The sequence below is a fragment of the Thunnus albacares genome, chromosome 4, assembly GCF_914725855.1.
Source record: "Thunnus albacares chromosome 4, fThuAlb1.1, whole genome shotgun sequence".
Lineage (NCBI taxonomy): Eukaryota > Metazoa > Chordata > Actinopteri > Scombriformes > Scombridae > Thunnus > Thunnus albacares.
The window spans coordinates 35289840-35306298 of record NC_058109.1 but is presented as its reverse complement, the minus strand read 5'-3'; the positions used below and the strand labels follow the sequence as shown (position 1 = coordinate 35306298).

General features: G+C 37.3%; 1 protein-coding gene across 1 annotated transcript; it reads right to left on the bottom strand.

Moving 5' to 3' along the window:
- Nucleotides 1-11: 11 nt before the first annotated feature.
- On the bottom strand, nt 12-14740 carry camk1ga (calcium/calmodulin-dependent protein kinase IGa). Its single transcript, XM_044349179.1, has 13 exons — nt 14641-14740; nt 12332-12443; nt 7319-7444; nt 6949-7023; nt 6166-6304; nt 5781-5904; nt 5109-5184; nt 4535-4647; nt 2596-2674; nt 2119-2206; nt 1537-1886; nt 1035-1131; nt 12-932 (listed from the first exon to the last, which is right to left on the bottom strand). The coding sequence occupies exons 2-12, from the start codon at nt 12415-12417 to the stop codon at nt 1068-1070; spliced, it is 1320 nt and encodes a 439-aa protein (XP_044205114.1). The 5' UTR covers nt 12418-12443; nt 14641-14740; the 3' UTR covers nt 12-932; nt 1035-1067.
- Between the last annotated feature and the right edge of the window lie 1719 nt (nt 14741-16459).

Here is a 16459-nt window from a genome sequence, read left to right as displayed (position 1 = left end):
GACAGCAGAAGACTAGTTACTATATATTTATTGAGAAAATAATAATACAAAAAAAACACGTAGGTAACTACATTTGTGAGTTCAGTATGATCCATGACATCACTAGTTTTAACAGCATCCTTAAACCGGCTTGTGGCACTTAATGAGTTGTTTAACAAGAGAGCAGCTTATATACATATCACAGAAAACACAGAAAACACCCAGTTACTGTGTATCAGTGACTCCACCTCAACATGAAGTTTAATCTCATAAATGAAAGAACGTTTTCCATCCATCATCCTTGTGCAAGTGGAAATTGGATTTATAATGCATCAATGTAATCCAGAATAGCATAAATGGAAAAATATTAATACGTGTCCAAAAAATGGCCTGCAAGGTTCAAAACTGTCCAAACTCTACAGGTACAGGTATATTCTGTTATAGCGCCCAACTGAATATAAATACAGTATCTTGATAAAGACATACAATGGATATGAATGACATGACTGATGTTTCAAAATAAGTCTTATAACCATCAGAATTCAAAGTATTCAGTCAGTCAAATACACATTGCATATGTCACCTAAATCTATTCAAAACAAATACATTTTTATTGGTTTCTTTCTTAACATGTTAACATTAATATACAGTAGATATAATAATCTACTATAATGCAATAATAGCTTTGAGAAAGTAAATGTCATCAGCGTAAAAGCATTTTGTATGAATTCCTGCTCATATCTGTTTAAATGTGGTGTTCACTGGATGATCAACAGCCATTCCAGGCCACATTAAAGTGTTTTTTACAGTATCAATACTGTATGTGTCTGTCTATGGAACGTGTTTGCTGCAGCGGAGAACCACAACAAACACGAATAAGTTGAGCAGCAGGTGTGTCGACACCGTCATATCAAGGAGAATGTTGCAGAGTGCCATGGACTCAAAGAGAACAACTAAAAGAAGAAAAGATTTTTGAAAGTTGGTTATCAGTTACAGGCTGGTTTGAGAAAGTAATTTGTACAGTCAACATCCCACTGACATGGACGACTCCTTACCTGCACCAGATTCATCTCAGGTTATCTGGCCAATCACATGACAGAACAGACTCCAGACTGAAGTGGTTGGTCCTTCCTCTGTGCCACAGCATCCAGGCTGCAACACAACACACAACCAGGATTCAACGTTAGAATAACACAATGATGAACAAAGCATTTCACCACTGATAATGTACTTTGCCAATATAGCTCTCATGAAAATCATTCAACCTCTATGACAATAATGCAACTCAGTGGTATAATATCCAGTGAACATAATGTGTCACTGTCAAAGAGCATACCTCTGACACTGTACATTATAATCACTTGTGGCTCATACAGTAAATACATACAGTAAATGATCTCCCAAATGTAATGGATAAAATGTTGCCACTACTTTATGTTGATGATATTAATCTCATAATTCTGACGTGATGCTCAGGACTTTATTACCAAAATAGCAAAGAGATCTCTTGGCATAGTTTAAAAACATGACCTGCTGGAACAGGGCAGCAGCTCTCACCTCTTGGATGGCCTGAAATGAGCATCACTCTCTGAGCGGAAGGACTGGACTTCTCTTGGCTCCTTGATGGCGAGGGTGTGGCCAGGCTCACTGTGACCTCTTAGTGGTGGACAGAGACTCCTGTCAGGTTCAGGGTTACTGCAGGAGACATGACTGACGACATGGACGGGATTTCCGTTGGGGTCGAGGGTGTGAGCCTCATCGTGGCAGGGTCCCAGCACCTCCAGGTCATTCTGGGAGGAGGACTGCACCGTGATGTTGGGCAAAGAGAGGGGCGAGGGGGATGGCTCACTGTGGGACAACTGCAGTTTCTTCATGTGGTTGATGGCGGAGGCTGCGTTGAATGCTTGCTGTTGGAAATGCACACACAAAGAAAGTGTTACACTGGTACTGCCTGCCTCTGACCTGACACATGTCATAAATTAATGAGGAGCCTTTAAAATACAGAGATATCTTGACTTGAACTCATGTAAACTCATGGCTACACACACTGTTTCTGGTTATAGCCTAATAGTGTTTGCCCCTAAATAACAAAAGCAAATGTAGTTGCAATATAAAAAAGTCATGAGCCATGTCACTAACCTTCCATCTTGATTTGGCAAAGTTTCTCTCCATCTGTTCACAGATAGACTGATAAATGTCCACGTCTTTAGCTGTGTCTTCAGCAATCCTGCAATAAAGTCAGGGACATTCGTTTAGAAAAGTTTAGGAAAAATACATGGTGTGTGTGTGTGTGTGTGCGCGTGCATGTGTACCAGATATTCCTCCTGTTGTGAGACATACTGTAAATCTGTTTACACAGTCACATTGTGGGGACAAAAAGCAAATCCCCATAATGCAAATGATAAAATTTGAAGGTGAAGACTTGGCTTTAGGTTAAGGTAAGATTAGGATTAGTTTAAGGTACAGTAGCAGTCAAAAGTTTGAATTTAATGTAAGTCAATGTAATGTCCTCTGAAGTGATTGAAACACAACTATGTGTGTGTGTGTGTGTGTGTGTGTGTGTGTGTGTGTGTGTGTGTGTGTGTGTGTGTGTGTGACAGAGAAAAAAAAACTAACCAGGGGTGTCTGAGTGCCTGTTCGGTGGTGAATCGTTTTGTGGGGTTTTTCTCCATCATATGCCTGATAAAGTCTTTGGCTGTTGAGACATAGGAGAGAGAGACGTTAGCTTCTGATTAGCATTCTGTACATTGATCTGTTTTTGTCAGTTTCAGTCACATTAGGAATGGTTCCAAACACATGTTACACAAATTTGATGCATTACCAAAATGTTTGCAAAATTAAAAATCTGTATGTATTTCCGTTAATTACTGTCATGTGAATACTGTGATGTGGATGGCACAAAAGTACATAACCAAAAGAACACCTGTGACACCTCTATAACTATAACTATATATATATATAACTTAACTTTAAACTTAATTATCCCAAAGAAAACTGGCCATAGAAATAACCTATAAAGCATCTTATTTTGCCAGACATGGGTGCAAAGTAAAATGCCCTGCAGAATACAGTCCTTTAAAAGAGAAGTACATGCTTGTATGTTGGGTATTGGATAACTGTTGGTGTAAAGGAGACTTTACCACACTGTGTCTTAGTTTAAAGCATTCTAAAGCAGCAAATAGTCTAAAGAGACTATAGATCTTTTTGTGGGGAAGATAATCAGAGCGTTCAAGGACAAACTATTTTTATTCAACCTATTTTTATTTACCAGAGCAAGGAAACTATACCAGGCCACAGTTCAAAAATGAAGAGCTCAATCAATAGAATCTCTACAAAACAGATAAAAACAGGTGAATGAAAGCATATTCATTTAGTGTTCTGTCTGTCCTTCACAAAAAGTTCAATGCTAGATTTTTCTTTTAGATTTTTTAGGTTAGGAGGACGTTTGACATCTTAAGGCCAGCTAATTTAATCCCTCACTGCTGGCAGGCGAGAACTTTCCTTGCCCGTTTAGAATCTACAGTAACTATATCTGACCTAATCCAAACAGGTCAAACGACTATAGCTGTCCTCAGAGGATGATGTCACTAGGTATACTGGTCTATTTTAGGTTAAGCTCTAAGGTTATATGAGCAAATCCTGATCTATTCTTAGTTAACATGGAGGTCAACCATAGTAATGGAACTATTTTTGTCACAAGTCGTGAAGCGACCAGAGTTGGATTTAAGTCATTCGTAAGTCACAAACCAGCTCTCAAGATTTTAGTCCAGTTTTTAAGTCCAGATGCATGCTGACCTTATCCTGTGTAATAAACACTGTAATCTCATGGTCTTCTCAAATAATCTTGCTTTTAATCTTGCTTAGATTATTCATTTCTAGTTGACATTGTGGGTGTATGTGATGTAGTTTTGTATTTTGTATAATGTGTCCTGTGTGTTTTTTGCTTTGTACTGTTTGTTATTGTGCTATTATATGTTTTAATTGTAAGGGACTGCAGATGAAAATGAGCTTTAAAGCTAACTCTGGTGCAGTGCATCAACTGTTAACATTTATGTTTAAAACTGTACATTGTCCCAATATCTACAATACAATGTTAACATTACACATCTGGACATCAGCATTTCCTGTTAAATCTAAATTAACAGTGCAATGCATTTTAATGCATTTTAACTTTTATTTTAAAAAAAAGTGCTGCAAAGCAACAGTTACTAGATACTTAAACGTTAATATCATCGATGTTACGACAACTGTTGGACTGTACAGAACTCAGCTGCCAGGCTTTTAACCAGAACCAAGAGCCGTGACCCCATCATGCCTGTTTTAACCTCCTCACAATGGCTACCACTATGTTTAAGAATTGATTTAAATCTTATTCATTACTTTTAAATCTTTTTAATTTTTATTTATTTTATCTTACATTACTAGAATTTGTTTTATTTGATTTATCATAAAATCGAATGATTGTCTAATTATTATTATTATCATTATTAGCATCATTATTATCATCATCATTATTGCTATTATTATTACTTTATTACTTTTTTTTTTTTTTTACCTGACTCAGAGATGTCGTCCCAGAATGGTGAATGAAAGGCGTACTCTGCTCTCATGATCTTTGAAAACAGACGAGTCTCATTATCTTCAAAGAATGGAGGGTAGCCACTCAGCCTGCAACACAGAGATAACAAGCTAGTACCACTAACCCGTTTGTTTGTAAATCCCTTACCATCTACATTTTGGATCAGTTTTGGATGATTTTAGCAGCTATGGTGCAGTGTTTTGCTCTTGGTTACAGGAATAGGGTAAAAAAAAAAGTGTTGTAAATATGGTATAACTCTGCTTTCACAGATCTGGTGGGATTTTTCACTATAGAAACAGTCAATGACCTGTAATAGTATCATTCCTCCTGTAACAAAGCTGGAGAACTGACTGTATAACCTCTGGCCTTAACATACCACAGTACCATAAATTATACAGGAGACATGTTTCTGACATTTAGGTTACTGTTGAAAGTAAACTTTCAAATATAAGTTTACAGTGGGTAAAATATCTCCTCTTAGTTCTCCATTCTGTAATGAGTTTTTATGAACAGTCTTACGAGGTGCCTTTACGTACAGAAATGTACTTACAGGATATAAGTGATAACTCCAATGGACCAGCAGTCCACTGTTTTGCTGTAGGGTTTCTGGGCCAAAACCTCTGGGGCTGTAGAAAGACATAAAACACTGATTATCATGCAGCTAACAGAGCAAGAAGAAGCCCTGCTTAAAACTGATTACTTTTACTTTGCTGGTTGCATAACATTTTTCTTTCTATATGAGCCACTGGTGTGATAAAGGATCATCAAGATGTCATATAAAAGGTCAATAGGTACAATTCTGCTTATGGCTTCCAGCTGCCAAAAATGTAACTTCACATATGATTAGTGTCATCAGATAAAGTGCTGTTTTCTAAAACACAATTTAGAATATTTTAATCTCTCCACTTGTAGAATCCCACTTACGGAAGATTCAAACTCATAGATGTTAATTATCATTTCAGGCACCACAACGCCCATTTATTTCTAGTAAAATTTAACTTGTTATAATTATGATACTTTTTAAGCAGCTAATATCTACATTTAAGGATCATACATTTGCTCATTCAGTACGATACTTCCTCACATTGGCCTCTGGTTGCTTGGGCTATTTTTATTTTTTTTATGACAACCACTCCTGTAGATCACTCCTGTCCTCTTTTTAGAGTGTGAGGTGTATTTGCAGTGTTGGCTTCATGTACATGACCCTCTCCCAATAACTCACCAACATATCCTGGTGTACCACAGGCAGTGGACATCACACCATGCTCCAGTGTCTTAGACAGACCAAAGTCACTGACCATGATCTTAGCATTCTCATCTGTGTTATAGTACAGCAGGTTTTCAGGCTGCTCGGAGAGAGAGAGAGAGAGAGAGAGAGAGAGAGAGAGAGAGAGAGAGAGAAGGGGACAGAGCAAGAGAGATGATCAGAAACCACTTGGTTTAAGGTTTATTGTAGGATTATAACATTCTCATGAGTTATGTCATCTTGATAATGATTCCAACATAAAATGTTCAAAAAGCATACAGTACTTCAGTTACTTAAAAAAAAAACAATTCACATCATAAAACATCTATGTGTGCGTCGTGAGTGTGTGTGTGTGTCTTACCTTCAGGTCCCTGTGTACGATGCTGTTTTCGTGCAGGTAGCTGACAGCCTGCAGCACCTGTTTGATCACTGTGCTGGCGTCCTTCTCGGTGAAAACACCCTTGTCTAAAATGCGATCAAATAGCTCCCCACCTGACACCCTGCACACACACACACACACACACCATAAAGAAAATCATCAGTGTTTCTATCTTTCTAGGGATCCTGTTGCCTTGACAAAAATGCTGTTGGTCAGAACCCTCAGAGCATTCTTTTACATTTTAGTGGAGGTCTCACAGTTTCCAAATATACCAAAATATGTCAGCTTGAATTTTGTGTGAATGTGTATAAATGATGCACAAGACATTCAGTGTTATTATTTTTGATGGAATGGTGCAGCCATAAAAAAAAAATTAAAAAAATTTCCAGCCTTAAAGCTATAGGGCAAACTAAGGACATGTATATTGGGGGGTTTATGGCTTTATGCAGCAAGCAGATGCACAACATACAGTTTACAATAAGTGATGCTGTCAGTGTTGACTTTTTGGTAAGAATGTTACTAACTTTACACTAACTTGAAGGTACATTTTAGAGAAAAAAAACAGACGTTTCAAGGTGTTAGTTTAAAAAATACATACACTGTAAATCATAAATGATAACATGACTGAAATTCTCATTTTCACTAAATGTTCTCATATCCTTCATCATTATTATTGTTATTGTCAGATTTCATTGCACTCAATATGACATCCATTGTCAATTGTTTTTTCTACCAAGGTAATCACTCAATAATGAGTGTACTTACAGTTGCATGACCAGGTAATAGTGTGTTCGACTCTCGTAGAAATCCTCCAGTCCCACCACATTCTCATGCTTTATCCTGACACAGTGAGAAAGAGATTGAGTAGTCACTGCTGTCCTCGGGTGCAGATGTTACATGTTTACAGTGTTGTAGATGCTTGCTGTCATCCTGGTTAAGTTCTTATTCAGAACAGGTTGTTTATACTTTATGCATGTTACAGGCACTCATTTATTGTTTGTGAGTAAAGAGTAAGTTAATGCTGACTTCTAATGGAACAGAAAACTGCTGCTGCACTGCTCTCTGTTGGATACAACATAATGGAAATCACTTGTATGTGTGTGTGTGTGTGTGTGTGTGTGTGTGTGTGTTTTACCTCCTCAGTACATTGATTTCATTTTCCAGGTTGCTATGAGCGAGGTGTTTTTTCTTCAGACATTTCAGAGCGTACAGTTTCCCTGTGTTCTTCTCTCTCACCATAAAAACCTCGGAAAAAGAGCCCCTGTACAAAAGAGCAACCACAGAGACATGAGAGGAAGAGAAGTTAATAAAGAGACAAATATCATCCATCTATGGTGATGCATGCAAGTTTCAGTCTAGTGGAAGCTGTCTGCACAAAAATCATGTGCTTATTTAAATTGATTCTTCATCTTCGCAGAGGTGTTTTTAAAGTCAAGCAATTAAAGGACCAGTGTGTAAGATTTAGGGGATGACTCCACTGGTTGCAAAAAGAAGTCCAATCATATGGAAGTTATGAGAAAATGACCCTACTTCTACCCCAGTAAACACTTTCCTAATGAGTTTATGGTCTTAATCGCTAGTTTCAAGTCTTCTTCAATGCATCATGATGTTCATTTTGTAAATTATGGTCCCATTTAGAGTAAAATAGACGATAAAGCAGGGTATGCTTTAGGGCATGGCTACATTGTGATTGACAAGTCCCTACCACGGCAGTAATGTTGATTGAGTAACGTAACCATGGCGTAACCCCAGATTCACAGAGTATAGGTGTAGCTGCTGCTATTTCAGTGTGCTTTCAGTTCATTGGTCACCTAAAAAAGTCTTTCTCAGCACTTGGTTGTACTAAAAGACCCTCTAAGGAGTCAGCTGTTCAGTTTTTCTCGTAAGTACATTTTGTTTTAATGGTTTTAAGCCTGGTTTTCGCTAGGGAAAATTAGCATTTGCATTAGCATTATCACAGTTAACTATATGTGGTGCTACTGATCACTCTTGTCTCAATATTTAGTGATAAACATTCATTAATGTGGTGTTTGTTCTTATTATGTCTCCATATGTGATGCTACAGTAATTGCTCATTGCTGCACTTTCCAAATAGATACAAGTGGTGATGATGGAGCCTTCAGGTCATGAGTTCAGTGTGCAGAGTGCAAGAATGAAAGATGAAATTAAACAGTATTTTCTATGCTTGGCTTGTCTGTGCTCTGTTCATTTATCTATTTGCACATAGTGTGCCGGTTTAATATTTGCACATAGCACTTCGTTTTCTGTCAAACAACTGCAGGGTTATTAAAATGGAACTATATAGAAGACACAAAGTGCTAACAAACCTAACTGTGATATGTTCAGTTTGAGATGTCAGATCTGAAGATTTGCAGTTGTGAAAGATCAGTGAGTAAATATTCACACCAAATAACATAAATAATCTGAGCACAGATAGAAGATAAGTAATTTATTCATGTCTACTGACATTTCATATGTGTGTCTGCAATACTGAACATGTTATGACATCTCTCTGCCCAGTTGCTGTAGCTTTGTGCACAGGTCTGATCCACTGTAAGTGGCTGTCTACAGGGTTGCTCCACACTTCACTCACCATCAGTTTAAATATGGTGAGGTCATATTCAGAGGCTTGCTTGTTGAGTTCAGCAGCTACTGTTCTTTACCTCTTTACAGACCATTTAATCTGCCTTTTTCGTGTAATTTGTGAGGTTAAACTATGTGAGTAATTGTGCTGCAACTCCAGCAATTATTTTTCATATGTCTACATCACAAATTTCATTTAGAATTATCTGTCAATGCTTTTCATATTGTGTACATAACAAAATCTCAGTAATTAGAACCTCAGCTATGTTCATGTAAATGTGCTTGTATGACCTGACCAACTGTGTGCTTTGAGTAATGATTTCAAGTAAAGTAGAACAGTCTAAAGCTGATGTCAGTACCTATCAACCTTCAATGTCAATTACATTAAGCCACATACTGTAACCAGCCTAGCACTGATCAACACAGCAGTGTCATGTTGTAATAAATCACTGTAAGCCAGGCTACCATGACTTGACATCACCTACTGTAACTGTACTGTAGCTCAGACAGGCAAAGACAGTATGGGCAGCTGGGTATCCATCTTTAGGCTCACACTCAGATGACATTGAAGGCGTAATCCTACATTTTGGCCATTGAGTCTGAACACCTGCACTGATGATACTGCAGCTCTGACCTAAAAAGCCTAAAACCCAAGCAAGGTATCAAAAAATCATGTTATTAATGCATAATACAATCAAGACCTTCTGCTGCTGTTATATTTTTTGTCATGAACTGTGTTCTGAGTTAAGGTTTGACTCATAGACTTACATTTGTTTTAAGTTATATCTGGGTCTATATTTTTATGTATTTTTTAGCAGAAAAGAAGTCCTTTCTGATCCATAATTCTTAGAATAGAGTATATTTAAGCCTACATTTAGGCAGATGAATAACTTTATCTTTAATTTTCATAACCTTGTGAAATCACTGTACCCTATCAAATCCTATCACTTGAACTAGTTTGAGTATTAGTTGGGAGAATAGCACTGTCCTGTGAACACGCTGATTCAGACATGTTTTCTACCTTCAGATACACATTTATGAAAGAATAAAAAACTATTAGCGTGAAAAGCATGGAGATATGAAAAATCAGCTTATTTATAACTTTATTTGAAAACTGAATACGCCCTTGAAAAGCCATATAAGTCAAATATGTTAACAAAATAACACATGTTGACTCAAACACATTTCTACCTCATGTTTTTTCTAACACACACCTGCACCTGCTTATACCAGCTGTCTTCATATACATTAAGTACACTCACACACCGATATAGCCAGCCAGACTCTTAATCCTATAATGAAGTGGTACTAGGATGTTCCTGCGCTGTCCTATTCTGACGTCAGTGCTCAGGAACCTCAGACCCACACACACACACACAGAAGCCTGACTCATTCACAGCCAGTCGAGGAGGGAGCGCTTTAAGCAGCTTTGAGACTGCAAGACAGCTCTGAGACAGCAACACCTTCAGTTCATTTAGCAAGCATTTGTTACAGGTCATTCTATTGGCTGGTGTTGTGAAGCCAATCTGGTCTCAAAAATATTCTGGAAATGATGCTTATGATGCAAATAAAAATGAGATAGATAAAGACAATGTACCTTAACCACATTTATTTCACTTACTAAACCTTAAAGAACCACATCTGTCTATTCACATATAAGCCTGAGTGTGGAACCTCAATATTAGCACTGAATACTTTTAAAAAAATTTTCTTTAATTATTATTTGATTAAATATTTCCTGATTTAAATCATAATGTCTTTAATTTTATTCTGTATCTAATGTATTTAAAGTTAAATTAAATCATATGCAATTCAGTTTTAATTGTAAAATTGTATTTAAATGTAAAAGGGTGAAGTGGCCTTTTATATAGATAAAAATAGAGGCTTTTTGAAAAGTATCATTTTGCTATTAGTACTGAAACTCAGGTATCATACTGGCACAGGTCAAAACAGCTGTTCCATTAACAAAATCATCAGGGAGTGCATAATAATATTTACATAAGCTCTGAAAATTTTCTCTACACAAAACAAAACAAAATCGCACCTGAACAAGTTTATTTAACTGCAAAAGGCAAAGTTATAATTATGATCATTATATGATTAATTGTGCAGCTCTTCTGTCCACTAACAGGTCAAAATGTAAAGTCCTCTACCGGCAGGTTCAGCTGTGAGTGGATTACACAGACCGAGTAAGAAGCTCCATTGATAAAACTGAGGGAGATGATGAAAGGATTATCTCCAGACTGTGTGCAGATCTGAACCTGCCGTCCTCCACTCCATACTCTCAGTCCAGTAACAGCCCTCTGAAGTTGGACATAATCATTTAATATTACTGTAAAACAGCTGCTGGAATCAGGAATTTGGCTGCAACAAAAACATGAGTCCCATCTTTGATGATGGTTCATAGTATTCGTACTCAATACTCATTATAAAAATCTAGAGTCAAGCATGTTCAACAGGGGAAATTTCAACCTTTACAAGGAGATGAATCAAAAGTTGTGCTAATCAAAAAGGATGCTCTGGGCCTGCTATTTTCAGATTGGTTTTCAGAGACCACACCCACCACTTCTGCTGCTTGTTGTGCTGCAGGAGAATACATCTGCAGGATTTTATGACACAGCCACTCATTCCCACAGACCACTGTACCAAGCCTATCTGCAGTCTGAATTCTGTGCAAGTTACCATCACCAGGTGACTCCAATGAGATTCCATTAAATGGAGCAAAGCAGTCAACTGAAGCTGCACTGCTATATACGCACCAGATGCCTCACTCTCCGCATCATCTATCGAATTCATCCTCCCAATTTGGCAGTCTATTTAAGCTGCAAAATCTCCCATCTGTCCCTCTAATATGCCAGTGCCACTGCTGCACTGCACCACAGTGTTGCTGCCTGCTCCTCCAGCCCAACCACCACCCCCAGCATCCACCTGCAGGTGGAAGATATTTACTCATCACTCCCCAACATCTCTGTGGAAATGTAATCTGCAGGCAGCGGTGAGCTCGGAGCCTACACGCCAAACTCCAACTATGTTCTGCTTGCTGTAAATAAACATTTCAAACATGAGTTGTCTGACTGAAATGTCTTTCTAGTGTGAAAGAAAGAAAGAAATCAGCTTGGATTTACAAACTGTTGTCAGATAGCAGTTTGCTGTTGCGTGGGACGAGTGAACAGTCACATCACACACTCTCACCGGTTTCACCACACTGTTTTGCAAAAGCAAGTCATTTTGTCCAAGCCTGCAATATTTCCAAATTGAATGGTTTAATTGGGAGACTGATGAAATGAATGAATGAATGAATGAAAATTGAAGCAGTCATTGTGCTTTCCCTCATTAACACAAATAAAATCACACCTGGACAAATGGCATTCTTTAGAAAAATTCAATTCAGCCAGGGAGCATTGTTGTCCTGAATGGCCATTATTGGTGAATTAATAGTCTTCAATCATAACTTTTTTTTTGTAATTACAAACTTTCCTACGATTCTCTTACTAAATAACTAAAAAACTTGCAAGCCTCTCCTTTCCTTCTCTTGTCCGCCTTTATTTTCAACAGCAGTACTTACGATCCCATCTTCCCCTTGAAGTCAAAGACATCTTTAATGTTATTGATGCTTTTCTTCCAGCTGCAGATGATCTCCTTACGCCCCATCTTGGCTCTGACGTTGCCGTAGACTCCTGAAGCACACATGACATGAATTGTTTATGTCAACATATATTTCTTATGGGTTAAAAAAAAAACACTGAGGCACCATCATAGATCAAATTGGAAAGCCACCAGTACTGATTTAAAAACCTGGAATGATTTCAATTTGATCAGTATCACATAAATGTTTCTTTTCAAGTTTCGTACTGAATATTATGCACCCACTTCAACATGTCTCTGTCCCCTCAATCTAGATTGAATCGTGGCTGATTAAATCATTACAACAGCAGGTTTTTTTTAATATTGATTTGGTCTGATGGCTTTCCACTGCAGGAAAACTATTATATTTAAACTAAATAGTTATTTGCAGTAGATAACCTCAGTGTACATCTTCACATGCACCTGTTTAAATCCGGTTTTCTGCTCCATGTGCCTGTGATTACAAGCATGTGCTGGGTACACAGACCCCAGTACATCTATCTGGAGGTATGTTTCATTTTTTACAGTGATAAAAAATATTAGTAGATAAACAGCAAATCTATCTGTTACATGTTTAATAATCTGTTATCTCTGTTACCTTTCTTAAAATGATGGTAGAGGGAGTTTGCATTCTTCAGTTTTTAGGCTGATTCCAGTATGTTTTGACTCAATACATCCAATTGTGGCAAATATCTAAACGAGTAAATGATTGATTATTTCCCCATCATAATTTTATTCTTGCCAGTGTGCAGAATCAATGTCCAGAGAAAACCATCAATCTCCACATTTAGTTTGATTTTAAAATGTACAGTTAATTGAATAAATAAAATGATCAATCAAAATAATAAAAAAAACAGACTTGATTTGTGGTTTATGGTCAAATTCTTCTGGGGGAGAGTGGACCTGCACTCATTACCTCTGTGTGTTCAATCCTGGCTGCAGCGTTGACTGCAGTGGCCTCACATACCTTATAAACACAGTCAATGTGGTGTGACATAAGTCCTAACCTGACCCTAACCCTTGCCTGTTCCACAACCCCTTAAGATGTCACCCCACCTTCCCCTTGTATTCTGGTTACATAAACAGTTGCATGTCCATGACTGAGGTCAGTCCTAGCCAGGTAAAGCCCATTTGTACCTATCAGTTACACAAGATTCAAAAAAGCAGAGGATTAGAGAGGTAAATAGCAGTGGTTAGTTAATCTTCCCACCTATCCCTCCTGCCCTCCCTCCTTCTCATCCCCTGTACTCCTTCCTTGTGTCTGCTGTGGGAACAGATTAGCAGCTGATTCCCTGAGAGGGCAAGAACTGGGTTGTTTTATAATCGTGGCCTTGAATGGCCACTGAACTCTGAACTTCATAAAACGTTTGCTGAAATGCACCAATATTATGTATTACATCCTAAAAAAGATATGCTAAATGATGAAATTCAGGAAAGTTACTAACTCAGAAAACCATTGTCACATTTTTTGAGTTTACATTGTGATTATGGCAAATGCAAAATGCAAGAACATTTCGCACCAACATATAGTGACAGGTTCCTTTATATGTTAAATAAAGTTATTACAGGTCCATTTTAAATTTGTAAGAAAGAAGAAGAGAATAAAGTCTCAATTTGTATTCATACTATTGTTAGCTAGTCACTGTGGAGCAGAATCCCTTTTATTATATGTTTGTTCTTTCGTTTCTGAATCCCTAAAACGTTACCTTCGTTGCCCTTATGTTAACATTTGAGACGTTCGACCATTTGTAAGGAAAAAATATGCAATTTGGAGAACCCGTAATTAAAGAGGTATAGATTAACAGGTCGTTTAAGCTGTTTTTGTAAATCCAAAAACCAAACACCAAAGCTACACAACACTTTAGCAAACAGTGTATCTAGAACTGACATGTTGAAATACGTGCTGTTCATCTAAACGAAAATCAAGAGTGTTTCCCAGAAAATTCATGTGAGTGAGAGGTATCTATCAAGGATGTCACATAAATTATGCCTCCAATTAAAATTACAATTCCTATAGATGATTAAACGAAGTTTGGTTTCACGAGAGAATAGTTTTCAATTCAACAGTTTCAGCGGGAAGTACGAGCCAATTCGTGTCCCATATAAGATTAAAGTTCAAGTTTAAACTATTATACAACTAAAGATAAGAGCATAAGGCATATTTCTTAACTAAGACTATTTTATTTTATCCATACAGCTTGAACATGTCAACAAAATAGTTTAGTCTAACTCTAAATAAAGATGTTTTACCTGAGGAGCGGAGCAGAGGTGCTGGTGGAGGTGTCTGGCTCTACCTGGCTGATTGAAGCAGGCTGCTCTCCTCAGCAGCAGCAGGGGGCGGAGCCTCATCCATTCATCTCCTCACGCGCTCAGCACTCAGCATTCATGCTACATTCAAAGACTCTGAACGCCTGTTGCAAAGCTGAAACAATCTATGCTACTCATTTTATTCATTACGACTCTTCCATTTCATCATTTTAGTGTATAGTTTTCTCTCTGTCATACTAACCGTGAAGGCATCTCTTATATCTATTCACAATGCTTTTAATATTGTTTAGGCTATATTTTTCTTTATATATGGGCAATGTGTTTTATATGTTACCCCCTGAACAGTGGGCGTTTTCTTCATTTTTATTGTTTTTAAAATACATATGATTCAACACAAGCTGGACATTTTGTCAGTGTAAGACAGTTTGGAGGAATCCATGTATTGTGATTAAACGAAAGAAAGTCCTCTGAAAAATTTGAGTTTGGGTAGGGCTGTAAGTAATGATAATTGTCATTGCTGACTCTTCAATCAATCAATCGTTAACTGTTTAGTCTACAGTAAAACATCCAAAATCATAACAAATAGCTATTATAAGCTCTCAGCAGAGCCAAAGGTGATGGTAGGCTTTCACATGAAGGAAGACATGATGAAATGGAGAAAAAACCAGGGAGGAGAAAAGTAAGAAAATAAAGAGAGATTGTATTAATTGTATTCTAATGATGAAGATAAAAATTATTGCAATAAGAGCTATCAGCTAAATGGAGTGGAGTAAAAAGTAAAATATGTGTTTCTTTGGAATGTAGCGGAAGAAATATCAAATTAACAAGTGGAATAAAAATGACTGCGATCCTCAGCAAACAAAAGATATTCCCTAAATGTTATGTTTCTCTGTTCTTACAATGATTATTGACAGGTTTAATCAGTATAATAGAATGTAAGCATAAGCAATTTATGAGACATGGAGTTTAAATTAAAGGCTGTGTATGGTGATGAACTTATTGAAGCCAAAAGAAACCCTCTCCTCTTCTCCTTGAAAAAGCATAGATCTATTCATGTATGTTTTCAATTGGCAGATACACTGCACATGGACACACATGCTGAAGACCTGTAAACACCGAGAGCTATTGAAATAGCACAATGATAATGTTGCAGATTATTATCTCATACACCTAATCAGCAAACCTGACATAATGATTACATCACCTAACCATATGGCCATTCACTCTCCAGGTACAACCTGGATCTAGCAGTTGTGTAATGACAAACCATCTGTATGACTATGTGCATCGGTTTCTGCAGAGTCGTAGCAGGTGCTCAGTTGTTTGCCAACCTTCCAAATATGCTGTCATGAGTACAATCTACTCACAACCAGTTCCACTTCCATGTCAACATTTTATCATATCACTAAAGCCTTGGAAAGGACATGCTGATGTGAATTTCAAGATTCCCATTATGTCATGCTTCACTTCAGCAGTCTGTACAGCCTGAAGATACGCTTCAGTACAGTATAAGCTGATTATGTATAGGCTATCAGCAGCTAATGCAAAGGGATGTCCAGAGAGGCCACATACAGTAACTGCATCATTAGCTGTTATGATAGACAACTTAATAATGAATAATAAACATAACTTGAAAAGGGCATCAAATATTCTTTTACAATCAACTTATAATAAACATAATTTGAAAACGGCATCAAATATTCTTTGATCTTCTGAATACAACCAGCAGAGAAAAGAGTTTGCTTTAGTTCAAATATAGACAATATTGAGGTACACTGCATGAAAAGGTTGTGTATTAAAG

Bases quoted from the DNA above. Each gene is read 5' to 3' on its own strand.
- camk1ga (XM_044349179.1), bottom strand. From the start codon at position 12,417: ATGGGGCGTAAGGAGATCATCTGCAGCTGGAAGAAAAGCATCAATAAC. The intron at 7,024-7,318 runs GTAAAACACACA...TCACTGTGTCAG, and splicing joins GAAATCAATGTACTGAGGAG to GATAAAGCATGAGAATGTGG. The intron at 4,648-5,108 runs GTAAGTACATTT...TCTGTGTTGCAG, and splicing joins GGAGTTATCACTTATATCCT to GCTGAGTGGCTACCCTCCAT.